Source organism: Sinohyriopsis cumingii, chromosome 3, assembly GCF_028554795.1.
Source record: "Sinohyriopsis cumingii isolate HCF-2022 chromosome 3, ASM2855479v2, whole genome shotgun sequence".
Classification (NCBI taxonomy): Eukaryota; Metazoa; Mollusca; class Bivalvia; order Unionida; family Unionidae; genus Sinohyriopsis; species Sinohyriopsis cumingii.
Window position 1 is genome coordinate 37,232,365 of NC_142963.1, and position 14,986 is coordinate 37,247,350.

A 14,986-nucleotide genomic window follows, 5' to 3' on the forward strand; every position below is an offset into this window, starting at 1 on the left:
AATCTAGATAACTCTTCACTACTCGCAAACAAATACATATACTAAATATGCCTTTACTTACGCTAAGCTGCTTCTATAAATCAAATACTATTTAATGAAACAACTTAAAAGAAATTTGACTTATAAAAGCCAGTCCAAACAAAAGTACAAGGGTTAACGTACAATACGGTATAGCAATAAACATATAGCTCTCACCAGACACCATTGATCCCTGGCATGGATCACTCTCGTAAATAACTCCAAGACCAGCCAGGGTTGAGGAGTAGCGATTTGCTAGTTAGAGCGGTGCGTAAACCCTACACTGATAATTCAATCCGAATTATTATAAATTATACAATAAAATACAAAACACATGAAAACCCTTTAACTTTAGATACAAAGGGGTCTCCTTTATGATGTAAAGCTGAGAGGGACCACACCAATAACCGGAAACGTAACTATGGGCAGGTACTATAGATTATTGGGGAACGCTGTCAGCTGATTAAATAAATTCAATTGGCAGATAAGGAAGATCCAACATGGCGGACTTCCTTTTATGCAAGACAGTAAAGTCTTCATACACGAGGGGATATCTGTATTGAATCAAAATATCAGATTATACGTTATCTGCATCTTCAGTACACAGGTTCAGAACAGAATATCTCTTACGCAGTCCGTTACGATTGTATCAGACACCGTGAAAACGCCAATGGAACTACTAATTCTAGAACAGCAAAATAAAATTCCAACAGCAATTAACATTTAATGTGTAACTTGGTTATGCTGTTGGTGCTGACTGCATGGTACCTAGTGACACGGTCATGAAAATTGGTAGTATCGTCAGATATCGGATTTACCCATGATTTGTAGAAATCAAGTGACTCGTTGAAACTGACGTTAAACCCTGCCGTCAAAACCAGTGCAACCAAGAGAGATATTCTGAAGGCTGACAAGCAGCATGTAACAGTAATACAGAAAACAGGCATTAAACGAGTCACATTTATGTAGATAAAAGGATTTATGACAATGATAGCACCACTATCATGTCTGCTAATTCTTTTAGACTCTCAGACATTTAAAAGACACACGGTCACCAAGAAATGTGGACAACGGCCAATTTACAAAAATACAAAATTAAACATGAAATAAATAAACAAGAGTTTATTTTGTATTCACTTTTGTTCCACTTGGCATGGTTTTCTTTTGAAATAGATTACAACCCTTTAATTCATGAGCTTTGAGATTTTGTATCGCTTGTCTACACCCTTGACCAAAACTGCGAGTATCAAACCGACAAATGACAAGACAAGTAAGACAGTTAGTTCAGAAAGGAACGATACAATTTGCATGGCACTCATAAACGATCAATCTATCACACTACCATAAACCAACAAAAATATCGGTTAATTATTGCAGACTTTTAATAATTTCAAAATATGATTCTCTTGGAGTAGATGGAGTTGAAATAGTAGGATTATTGGAACAGTATACACAGTACTATCACTAGACATGTCTTTCTCTCACAATTCTTTCCAATTGTGTTAGATGTCGAACTATTTGGACTTATTTACCTTTTACGCGCATGAACTTCTTTTTTTGTTATACAAAGGGGTTTTGTCAGGTCCTTTTTTCGCAGGTGTCTTTTTTTAACAATATTGTTTTGTTTTTAAATCTTCAGTCTGTTTATCAGACATCTCAGTATAAAGATTCATAAGCCCTAGTTTAGATTTTACAACTTATACATTTCTTCTTAATTTACTTTCCTGTTTTAAAGTGAATAATTCTCGCTCCTCAATTAGTCACATTTCTCAGCCAATTTTGTCTTTATGGTAATCATTTTTATATTATCTGCTTCTCTTGCTTGCTTGCTCATTAATGGGTTCATTTGTGTCTATTGTGTGCATATCCGTTTCCTCTGGTGCTTGTTACTGTTGTCTGGTAATAGATGTTCAATCGAACATAGTCTTTCAAAATTGCTAAACAATTAACTTTCCCAAGATAATCCCGCCTTCCATGTGCATCTAAGCCTATTTAATCTATTCTGCAATTTCATCTGTTATGGTGAGGACAGCAAATAAATAGATTTTTGCGGTATGTTTGTAATATATGTTTTTTCACGTAAAGAAAAAGAATTGATACAGCATGATTGGAAAAATACCATTTCGAGGTTCCAGAGAACTTTCAAACGTTGGTAAATAACTAAAGGAAAATGATATAATACAGGTCAAATGATTACAGTCCCTTTGACCTGAACAATAACCGTATCACCACTTTAAGTGACACTGATAACTTAAATGATGCTATGCAACAAATCAAAACATTTGAGTGTAGAGAAAAAGATGCTAATTTAGTTAAGCGAGAACAATTTCAAAAAGATATCAAGACGTGGATAGAACAAGCTGGCAAAACATTAACTAATATTAAACAGAATGGCAACATAAAAAAAGAGCCAGCAAAATTTTATATTTTAAAAAACTGTCTGATGATAAGGCTTGTTCAAACAAATATGCTCAAAGATAGTTTCAATGCATTATCTATTGTCGTACAAGAAAAGCAATCAGAAATGGAAAGTGCAGGTGATTTAACATACGTTCAGCAAGATTTTGCAGTCAAATGAGCGAAGGATCAAAATAGAGAAATACATACCTAGAAAAAGTGACTCAGAAAAGAATAAAACATCTATAAAGAAATAGGGCGTTTCACATTCTCATGTGGACAGTTACATGGGTATATGAATAACGAAATCAAAGAGAACTATCAAGAAACAATTATGGATAGTGTTAACTCTCAAGTCACTGGCTTGAATAGCAAAATACAGCTAACACAAATATTTTGTTGCAGAACAAAAATAATTTAACATGAATAACCAAGCCGATATATGATGGAAAAAAACAAAACTTGATTTGAATGAAGAAAGACTCGTATCAATGAAAACAACATACGATCTATCAATTACAAGTTTGATCAAATAGATTCTAGCGTTTAAAGATGCTACATTTTGAAATTACACACTGAGGTTGATGAATCTAAAACTAATTAACTTGATATAAAAGTTGTCAGTAAGATATGTGTTCAGCGCTGGGGCGCTTCATACTTATTTTCATGGGGAGCCAAAATATGTCTAGAGGTGAAATGGGGGGGGGGGCATTGCTCCTCCCCCTTGCCCCTATGTGCGGGCACCATTGGTTGAGCGTGGTAACATAAATAAAATGGAAAAGCGGATAGCTAAGGTGAGGGAAGTATGTACTCATTTGGAGCAAATGTTTAAAATAGCTGCCTTGCGTTCAGAACCGAAATAGATCAGAATACGCATTAAATGATTGCATTGGCCGAGTTAACATTGACGTTAGGCTGAAAAATGTCACTCGCATGATGGTATCTTTGTAAGAGTTACGGCTGAAATAAATGCAAACATAGAACCATTCGAAACCGAAATGAACACCACCAGGGACATAAAGAGCATTGCATTGGTAATTATAATGTACGAATTGAAAACAGACATCGACTAAAACATTACAAAAATGTGATAAATAAAAATTAAGAAACGAAAGTAATTTCTAAATGTATATTGATCTACTAATTTGGTTTTGTACAAAGACATAATTCTTCCTATACTCACTATGGCTAAAATTTAAAAAAGTGACCCTTTTACAAAAACTAAAATGAAAACTCATTACAATATCAGAATGTGCAACTCTTAAATAAATAAGAATAAATGGTTGCAACAATTATAATTATAGAGCAATAGCTAACGGTTTAGAATTTAAGACATGCGACTATCTGTTCAAGGTATTTGCTTCTTATGGAATACATTCGAGGCATCAGGGTGATGCAGGACTATCAGAGAAAAACTGGAGTCATAGATGGAAACAGGACCAAGACGTAGAGATAATTGTATTAGGGATTGCGAGAACAAGATTTGTTCACTCAGCGCTTGAACAAACTAAATGATGCTTTTTCTCGTTATTCATCTATTCATAGAAACGATGGTATCCATGGTTAAAGGACCCAAAACGTTAAAAATTGATGGGAACCTAAAATTAAAGAATGTTGCCAACCTTCACATGACAATTTAAATAAGAATTCGTTTTCATAGATTTTAAACAGAAACAAAATTTCCCTATTTAAATATTCGTCGATGTTAATAAATGTATCAAAACATTTGTCTTTTCTTTGTTCACTTTGGTATTTATTTTTACGCCCACTCCCAATCAAGCCGCATTGAAAACACTGTGATCCATGTCATCTGAATTTAATAAAACAAAATTGCAGTGGTCATGATGAAAACTGTTCTGTGAAACAATCTAAAACTCAGATGAATTCAGGTACTTTTTCCCTGTTTATCTTTAAATTCAGTACACACTTTAGTGCCGAAGACGGACGGGAAAGGGCAAAAGTTTGTCTGAAAAGTGATTTGTTCACAATGAGAATCACATGGACATGTGGATAATTTAATTAAACTTGGATGCGTTGATTGCAGATTTCCGGAATCTGTCATGCTACTATATGCTTGGAAAATCAGAAGGGACTGACGTTTTGACCGACAATAAAATGGCCAATTTGGACATTGAGAGTTTCTGCTAAGCCATAAGAATTTATTATCCAGACTTGGTAAATATGTTTTATCTGAAACTCATACACAGTTATTGAGATAATCCTAAACGGAAGATGTAAATTGCAACAGGTGCGAAATGGCCTTATTTCTTCTGTAAACATTATATTATTACACCCACCAGTGACAGGCACCTAGGGAACTATTTTACTGTCTCAACCAAATTCATTTTCATGAGCTAAGAGGGATTCCCAACAAATAGTTAAGTCGTTTTCAGAAACGCAACTGAGAAGAAAAGTTTAATAATCCAGGCACAAATTGAAATAGATAATAATTGATAACTATGGAACAACAACAACAGAGGGTATCAGGCTTTATTTTATCAGCAAACTCTCGATCGTTACCACTTACTGGTTGTGTTCCAAACAGTCATAACAACTGGTCCATGTACATCTTGTTTATACGAAGAGAGTATCCGAGTTATTGACTTTTAGGCAGAAAAAAAGTATTGTGTCAGATTTTAAGCTTATTCTTAAGCCAGAGCTCTTGAATTACTTCAAAACTTGAATACGAGACCAACTACGGATTATATTGGAGTTAGCTTTCAGAAGTAAGATGATGGGGTGGATGTGGGACTTGAGTTGAGAGTGGTGATAGTTTATTGAGTTGAATACAACTGCTCCGGACAGAACGAATGTACGACAGCAATTTACAAATTTGTCAGAGTTTGATACATATAGCTTTCGTATGACACAACTTATATACCATCTTCTTCATCAACGTGCTGTATTACATTTTATCTTTTAAAGAGCATAATATATAGAAATGGCTATGGTGTAAGCAATGTAACTATTCAAAAAATTTTCACTATGGTCACATTGTGAGCGGGAGAATGTATTCAGGTGATTAATCCAACCTTACATAGTTCAACTTTCACCTTTTTTGTTTCTGTTACAAAACGCTGCCACACTTGCTGGGTAAACAAACAAATATTCGAATCCAGATGTTGTTTCGAGTATTTAAATTTAAATTTTCAGATATTCATTTTCCTTTACAGGGAGTTAGATACATAAAGTAAATTCATCACTGCATCACTCACACACTCAACAGAATTACTGATTGTACGTGGTAGGTTGTGTGTGTGTGTGTGTGTGTGTGTGTGTGTGTGTGTGTGTGTGTGTGTGTTAATTAACATGAAGGTAAAAGGAGATGCTAACAAGAAATGATAAACAATTTGGGTAAAAAAAACATCATAATATCAAATGAAAGCGATGATCTTTTCAAGTTTAATCTCCACAGCATTTTCACTGCGCACAAGTATGTCTTGGTTAGCTACATCAATTTAGAACAAACAGAACTGAGCAAGATGTCATGAATGTAAAATTGAGGAAGTTTACATCAGGTGTTGGTAACGCAAAAACGACGGGTAGCTGCGCTAAATAGTTTATAGTGTTTGGAAAGACGTTTAGCATACAACGTGACTTTCAGATGATAACAGATAATTGTCCACGGTATCCATGTGGTTTTCCATGGGATTACAGATTTAACATTACACTTCCCAAAGCGTCAAGTGTAATAGAAGGTGGTAGGAGTATGAAATGGAAACATTTGTCTGCAGTACAATTACCTCAGAATAAATTGCTCAGTTGGTAAATGACAAGTATGTTAATATACTGGTCTATTTTATGGCTGCATAAAGATAGCAGTAATACGTCTTTCTCCCAGAATAAGCTTTAAAGGTATTTTGATATTATTCAATTTTTAAAAAATGCTGAATGTGCCCCAGAAAAGTTTTACAGCTCGGTCACTATAAGCGATCTACCAAAACATGGTTTATTATTGGGCCCTTGAACTGAGGCGACAATTATAGCTGAAACAACGTATTTCTTGGTGGAAGAAAAAATACACAGAAATGAGCCTCGTTCATGTCAACATTTATTACAATGCTATTCACTGCATCTGAGAAGTTCTTACGATTACAGACTTCATCGTTGTGTTCTTAAATTATCCAACATGAAACAAGGTGCCAATTTTTAAATAATCAGAAAATAAAATATCGATGCGCATATACATCTGTTTAGTTTCTGATGGTTAGGCAAACAATAAAACAATCAGTTCAAATAAGTCCTCTTTTAGACTTTTATAAAGAAGCGCATTGGAGCCGAAATTGAAAACAACCAATAACATGATAATTTATGAGTGACTAACTGTGGACAAATATTGTTTATACCGAATTTGATAGAGACTGAATGCAATGATTCTTTCAATTACATTGTTATCAGCTGTCCAACTTTTCAGTGGAATAAGACAAACGACAGAAGGTGATTACTAAAAGATTAATTGTGTTTGTGATCGATAGAGACGATAAATTGGATAAGTGTCGAGAGTTACTAGTTAACATATTACTATTTTGTTTTTGATTAATGACTGGGAATTCTGATTACTTGAAAATGAAGAGATATATTTAATTAAGCTAGCTTTTAGTGGTAGACATTTTGAAGTATCTATAATGGTTTACAGTCTTTCTCTTACCTAAAAGCACTTATAATACGTAAGGCAGAGAGAGTGAGGGGACTATGAGTCAAATACATGACTATGCATGATGCAGTTAATGCTGTTTGCATAAGTATTGTAAATTATCATTTGCAAACATAGGAAGAAAATCGGGACAAACAGGAAATCGTCATTTCCTGAATAAATATTGAAAGTTTTAAGTACTTTACAATTGAGACCATAAGATAGTTTATAACAAGGACAGTTGTCACATGCAAAACTTGATGAATATTTTAAAAAATAATATCCTGAGTCCTTCTCCATCTCCATCATCAAGTCCTGAATAAAATCTTGAACAGCTTTAAACACTTCACAATTTAGATCATAAGATAGTTGTTATGAACCTTGAATTAGCAATCATCAGAGGCAAACAACACATGATTATTTTTATAATAAAAAAAATATTCCGAGTTGATCTCCATATCTCCATAACGGTTAAACGCCAACAAATAATGACATCCACTTTTAGATTCCTCTCCACAATTGCATAATAAGGACTGGATTCATGCTGGTAAATAAATCATTTAGAATTATTTATAATTTTTGTATGGAGGATAGCATATTCACCATATTTGTGGGTATTTGCGTACTCAATCGTGACGTCTGTGAAAACAACCCATAGATAAGGTCAAAATAATAAATGAACTCCCCCATTTTTCTAATTTAAGATGCGGAATTTCGAAATCAAATCGATTTTTTAGATTAGAATTTGTTGGATTGGAAAGGAAAGGTGGTAGTTGATAATTAAGATAGAATGGGCATTAGCTCTCTATTACTTATACAAGGTACACGAGTTATGGAATTTTCGTCTTTCGCATAATTTTGACCACACACTTTTCTGCTACAAGTTTTTAATACTGTACTTATGACAGAATAAGCATCCCAGACTAAATCTGTATACTCTGAACGTGGTTGTATACATTATAAGTATATATTTTCTAAAATGTTCCGGATTAATTTAATTTTTTGTGCCGTAAGTGATCCTATACTTTTGTATACTGATTTACACAGATCGTATAATTGATGACTATTTTCCAGCCACTCCTAAGACTTACACCCACATATCTATGGCATTGTGTAAAGCTAATTGTTTCCTTATCAAAAATCAAAATTCGAAGGAAAACTGAATTAAGTAATAAACATCACCGCTTCGGGATTGGGAGGACGGACATTTTGCCTTTGGTTAGACCATGCCTTTAGAGTTTCAATATTATTGTTCAAAGCATGTTTAATTTCACCAGCATTTTAAGAGGCCTATGAGAAGAGGCTGTCAACTGCAAATAATCTCACAAGACTACAAAAATCATCAGCAATAACGTTCATATATAAAAGAAAGAATTGTGGACATAAGACTGACCCTTGTGGAACATCTGATTTAAGTGACTTACATTTCGATTTACACTAGCTGATCCGCAAATGCTGCCCGACCCCCACCCCATAGATTTGAAATCATTCAAAAGTGAATGCCTTATTCCAAAGGTTCTCCATAATTTCTCCAAACAGCTTAGGAGTTAATATTGGTCCATAATGGTAGAATCACTCCTGTCGCCTTTTTAAAAACGACTGTAGTTTTCTATATTCTTGGGAAACTGTTTTCTGATTGATTTATTAAACAGTAAACAGAGTGGCTTGCAAGCCGTAGTGGCTGTGCCATTGAGCATTTGATGACTAATATGGTCATCACTGCTTATTTAATGATCGGAATATTTAGCTACAGATCCAAAATATCTTGTTCCTGGATATTAATAAATTCGATATGTTAATTCATTCTATTCTAGAATATTGGCAACTGAGCCAGGGTAGCATCTACAGTAGATCTCGATGTAAATGGTTGCTGAGAATTAGCTTTCTCATAATCAGAGTAGTTTCATCTCCACTATTGTTTCCAATATCCATATAATAAGTTATATTCAACATTTTACATTACTCCGCCGCTGCCGGTCCCAAGCCCGGGTGTAAGAGGAGGAGGGTTGGGCATGGGGCTAGCAACCCGACCCTGTAAAACCCAACTTGCTGCAAAAATGCCAACAGAAGAAAAACCAGAAACTGAAAGCCTGAGGGAGGAAGGTTCTTCTTCTGGAATCCTTATGAGGATATGTGGTGAAAGCCGAGAGCCCGAGGAAGCCATAAAGAAGACAACCCTTTTATCAAACAGGAGAATTAACATCGCAACATGGAACGCGAGGATAGTGCATGAGGTACGAAAAACAGCAAGGTAGCAGCAGAGATGAGGAACTACAACCTATCCCTACTGGGCATTAGCGAGACAATATGGATTCAAACTGGACAAAGAAGACTGGTGACAGGAGAGACGCTTCTGTATTCAGGACATGAGGAAGATAACGCGCCTCATACACAGAGGGTGGAACTCATGCTGTCGAATGCACTGATAGGATTGGAACCACACGGGCCCACAGTCCTCACGGCAACGTTTAGGACAAAAAAGGAGAAAATAAAGATGAACTTCATACAGTGCTACGCTCCAACAAATGAAGGCGAAGACAAAGATAAGGACCAGTTTTACAACAGACTACAGAACATAGTAGAGAACTTCCCAGACAAAGACATCAACATAATCACGGGTGGCTTCAATGCCAAAGTTGGGTCAGACAACACAGGATATGAACAAGCCATGGGAATCCACGGCTTGTGCGAGATGAAGGAAAATGGAGAGCGATTCTTAGACCTTTGTGCACTGAACAACCTGATCATCGGGGGTACCATCTTTCTCCACAAGACAATCCACAAGAACATATGGATACACCAGAGCATGTGACTGAAAATCAGATTGACCACATCTGCATAGCCAGGAAGCTCAGAAGATCCCTGCTAGATGTGAGAATCAAGAGGGGAACATATGTGGCATCTGACCTCCACTTAGTTGTCGCAAGGCTGAAAATTAAGCTGAAGAAGAACTGGATGGGCACAAAAGAGAAGAAAACAAAGTATAACATCAGCCTGTTGAAAGATGCAAAAAAACTAAAGACGAATACAGACTGACGCTTAACAATAAGCACCAAGTGCTACAAGAACTTCTTGAAGATGAGGAAGTCAATGCGAACAACCGATGGCAGAAAGTTAAGGAGGCAGTAAAATCAACTTGCCAAGAAGTACTAGGCCCCATGAAGCACCAGCAGAAAGAATGCATTTCAGCCAAAACATTGAGCAAAATCCAGGAGCGGAAAAAGAAGAAAGCAGCAGTAAATATCAGTGGGACGAGAACTAAAATGTAAAGGTACAAAAAGAGTACATTGGCACCCACAGAGAAGTGAAAAGAAGCATCAAGATGGAAAAGAGAAATTACGTTGAAGGACTCTCAGCAGAGCAGAGGAAGCGTCCGGAAGTGGAAACGTGACGAAGTTATACTACATCACCAAGAAGCTGTCCGACAAGTACAACAAAACAGAGAGACCCGTAACGGACAAGCAGGGAAAGACCATAGCAAGTACAGAACACCAAATGAATAGATGGGCAGAACATTTTGAAGAACTGTTGAACAGGCCAGCACCACTAAATCCCCCAGAAATCTACCCAGCCAACACAGATCTCCCCATAAGCTGTGACAATCCCAAAAGAGACGATATCAGGAAAGCCATCACCCAGCTGAAGAACAGCAAGGCAGCTTAGCCTGATGATATCCAAGCAGAAGCCCTCAGAGCTGACCTAGAGGCTTCGCTGGAAATGCTACACACCCTCTTTGAGAATATATGGAAGGAAGAAGAAATACCGACAGACTGGAAGGAAGGACACCTCATCAAGATCCCACAGAAAGGCGACCTCAGCAACTGCAACTACAGAGGAATCACACTCTTGTCAGTACCAGGGAAAGTCTTCAACCTGGTCCTTTTGGAGCGGATGAAGGAGGCCGTCAGCCCACAGTTACGAGATGAACAAGCGGGTTTCCGGCAGAACAGATCGTGTACGGACTAAATAGCTACTCTTCGCATCATAGTCGAGCAATCTTTGGAGTGGAATTCTTCGCTCTACATCAACTTTGTCCATTATGAGAAGGCATTCTACAGCGTGGACCGAGAGACATTCTGGAAACTTCTTCGCCACTATGGCATCCCAACCAAGCTGGTGAACCTGATCAAGAACATTTATAACGAAATGTCCTGCAGAGTCATTATGCAGAACAGCGCACAGACAGCTTCCTAGTGTGGACTGGCGTGAGGCAAGGGTGTTTGACGTTTCTCTTCCTTATCGTCATCGACTGGATTTTGAAGACGTCCACCAATAGGTGGAGAAATGGGATCCAATGGATATTGTGGAGTCAGCTTGAGGACCTGGACTTTGCCAATGACCTAGCGCTCTTGTCCCATAGTCAGCAGCAAATGCAGGACAAGACCGACATACTGGCAGCCACATTAGCACATTAGCACAGGTTGGTTTCAACATCCACCAAGACAAGACCAAGATCCTCAAGATCATTTTTGTCAGTAACAACCCAGTCACACTGCAGGGAATTTTTCTGGAAGAGGTGGAGTCCTTCGCGTACCTGGGCAGCTTTATCAACCAGCAGGGTGGCACAGACGCAGACGTCAAGGCAAGGATTCTGTTTCTGTAAATTTGTTTCATGTAAATACTTTGCCAGCTGTTGTAATAAAACCAAAGCCATCTACATATCTAATGCTTCTTTTGACTGTTATTTCCTCGTCGTTCTTCATGAACCTATGGACAACCTATGGTCGAGTCTCTATCTATCAGCCTTTATTGTAGAAATCCAAACATCATACCAATGAGTTAATTCAGTCAGTTACTATTACTGTAATTTATAGCCTATATAAAGATTAGTTTTCGCTTTTTGTATTTCAGTACCTCTCTGCAGATGAATTAATTTTCTCAGCTATTGATGTTTTGCCTGTTTGAGTTTCAGTATCTCACTGCATTTCATTTACTTTTATTAACTATAAATGTTTGTTGTCTTACAAATGCTGACAAAGTTCGTTTCATCTATACGTGAGAAGCCCCTGATGTGTATTGATTTCAAAGTCTTGTTGATTTTTCCTGATCTTCCACACATATATAGCTGTGTGCCCCCAGTAATCTTCTGTACATAGGGTAAGATATATACAGGCATATATAGAAGGCGACAAAGACATACACAAAAAGTAAACGGAAACAACCGGAATTCGAATATATCGGTCAGTATTGGCTTAAGTTAATCAAAATAATATACTGTGATAGGTTTGTTTTCAATAAACGGCTGACTTGCTTGTTTTTGGTTGATTATAAACTTTGTGTTTCTCTGTGCTTTTCGCTATCATTTTTTTTTTGTCCTGTTTTTAATGTGTCCTTCATTTGCATGTCTAATCTTTTGTGAAAGTTTCGTTTCGTATGCTAGCAAAAACATCTAAATGTTATGTTCTACCACGTATGCGCATACATGTGTAATAGAAAAACACTGCGAGGATATAAAAATGCGCTTTTGATCTCCTCAAGCAACATTTTTTCTAAATGAACAGACTCAGTATCGTTGGTATCGAGTGTTTATACTATCAATCTCAACTCGCAATTTGGAAGTACTACAGTTGTGGCATAGTATCAACTCCATTACGGTAGCAAAATCTCAGTAGCACGATGGTATTTTGTGTCTCATTAGCAAAGAAGTGGCCTCATTATCACTAATACATATGGTGGGGGGGGGGTAATAGCAAATTGTGTGGCGTAGCAACCACATGTACCTATTGGGAGAATTTAAGTAAACGAGGAGGTGGCCACGTGATTTCAGGCACATACTGGAGTAAAGGTGCACATAGTGGGTAAATAATAGGAGCACGAAAGAACATTAGTTAGTATTATTCAATAATTCGTTTTACTTTGTTTGTTGTGTGTAATCTGCGTCATAATTGTTAGACAAGCAGTTCTCTTGTATCTGGTGATTTATTTTCTAATTTTTAATATTATCCCTACGCCGACCAAATATAAGGTCACATCTGTGTATTAAGCGCAACAAATGAGTTCCAAACTCGCGGCTCCATTACTTTGTTAATTTTCATGACTTACTGAAGTCACTCAAATAATCTCTGGGTAGTAATTTTGAACTAAGCACAATTCTTTTTTTAAAAGTGTGTTAATATGTGTATTTGCAAAGTGTAAAACTGTCAATGCTTATTGGAGCACTTAAGTTGTCAAAATCGTTATTTTCGGAGGTGCAAAGTTTTGCACGTTGTAAAGCTCTTCATTTTTGGACATAAGTAAATCTTCCTTGTACTTCGCAAACCCATTTTGCCTAAAATACTGGAACTTGTGAAGTTTGTGTTGTGCGATCAAAACTATTTTGAATATTAATATTGCCTCGTCATCGCATTAGTTATCAACTGATAGGTATTCTCTTAAATAATGTGATCTTTCGCACAGGTTTAACTTTTTCTTTTATTTAGTATGTACTTACTCGTGTCTTAAGAGGCCACATCATTATATTCTATATTGGAACTTTGTATGCTCAAAAGCCTATACACAAGGACCATCTGTCATCAGAAAACACTCTTGAAGTGCCATCGGTGGTCTCTTAAGGCAATCTCCACTGTACATTGTATAAATAAACTTACGTACGTTATCTTCCTTCTGTATTGAAATATTGATCCTGTCGTCAGTGACTGTAGCCAAGGAAAGAAACAATAATCCAATATTCCTTGAGGAAAGCCTGTTGAAAATAAATGAAGGTTTCTAAATTATATTTCTACGTCTCTTTATCCGGATTTTGATGTGTACTCATCCCCTCACTGCGATCAGTTCGGCTTAATATACACTTTACACATGTACATTGAAGAGTATATGTCACTTTTGAGAACTGTGCTATAATCCTTCAGTTAGGAAGAAATAGAGGAAGTTAATCCAATATCAATAGCTAGTCGACAATTGTATTCTGTGACATAATTCTAAAACTATAACTGAACTTTAGTTCTTCCTATGAAAGAATGCAATTCACGGTTAATACGTAAGTGAAGAGAAGCCAACCAAAACATTTCGCTGTGTCTAATGTTGATCGTTAAAACATACAATAGTTGTATACATACGGGGGGGGGGGGTTAAACATAAAAGTGGAAGATGAAGTGTGCAAACCCTACAATCCAACCCCACCCTATAGCCCTTCCAATAACAGTCCGGAACATCGAAGTCTGCCAGGATTCTGGATCAAAGATTGAAGTCATTGAGTAACTATCCTTGCGCTGGTCACAGACGAAATGCGAAAACGGTGACGGTCTATGGAGACATGGCGAAGGGCAGTTGAGAAGTAGTTGGAGGCGTGTGGCATGACATGGGATACCATCAATAGATTGGCCATATAACAGCAGCAGTGGCGCTCTCTCGTGGAAGCCTTATGTGCCTCCCAAGGCACGAACATGATTGAATTAATAACGCATGGAGTAAAGATGTCAACAGGATAACTACATGTGTATATGTATTATAATATGTATTGTTTTCCATATATGTGCTGACGGATACTGCAGAGTTGCAGAATTTTTTAATAACTTCAATTTACACTGTTAAAAAAATCAATTCTTTCGTATTCAAATAATGGTTTTAATTTATTTCAATCTGTTTTTGGTATTTAAAAATATTGCAAGGTGTTGGAATGAATTTTAAGAAAAATATCGTGAAAATGATTCGTACACTGCTGCTTTTACTCCCTTCTGTAATGGTACAAAAATTTTGTAGAATTATTTCATAGTACATTCTGCCGTGGTCACGCAACCATTAAGATTGGTGTATTGGCTAGTCTCGCTATAGCTTGGCAACTTGTAATAATTAACCTCTCCTGTTTGGAAGCATGAGTGGATTTTAATTAGGACTCGCTCAGTTAACAGTTAGAAACAGACAGAATGCAATGTTAACGCGAGGTCAATAGCGGTAAATGTCATGAGTTGAGACAAACCAGAAAAATATTAGGAAGGCTTG

General features: G+C 36.7%; 2 protein-coding genes across 7 annotated transcripts in view; one reads left to right on the top strand and one right to left on the bottom strand.

Moving 5' to 3' along the window:
- Positions 1-14,307, bottom strand: part of LOC149802702 (uncharacterized) — a 90,657-nt gene extending 76,350 nt beyond the window's left edge. For 3 of the 6 annotated variants that reach the window (XM_089952094.1, XM_089952093.1, XM_089952088.1), the window contains exon 1: positions 13,636-14,307. The gene's annotated coding sequence lies outside the window, so the exon portion shown is untranslated. The remainder of the gene's footprint in view (positions 1-13,635) is intronic. The other 3 variants (XM_089952095.1, XM_089952089.1, XM_089952090.1) reach the window with 2 other exon arrangements.
- LOC149802703 (protein CFDP2-like) lies at positions 9,312-10,711 on the top strand. Its single transcript, XM_089953823.1, has 2 exons — positions 9,312-9,856; positions 10,585-10,711. Exons 1-2 carry the CDS (start codon positions 9,312-9,314, stop codon positions 10,709-10,711), a joined length of 672 nt encoding a protein of 223 aa, XP_089809949.1.
- Positions 14,308-14,986: the final 679 nt, after the last annotated feature.

What these genes read in the sequence shown, in the direction of transcription:
- LOC149802703 (XM_089953823.1), top strand. Translation starts at nt 9,312, where the DNA reads ATGAGGAACTACAACCTATCCCTACTGGGCATTAGCGAGACAATATGG. An exon ending in ATATGGATACACCAGAGCAT is followed by an intron (nt 9,857 to 10,584) that starts GTGACTGAAAAT and finishes ACTGTTGAACAG; the next exon opens with GCCAGCACCACTAAATCCCC.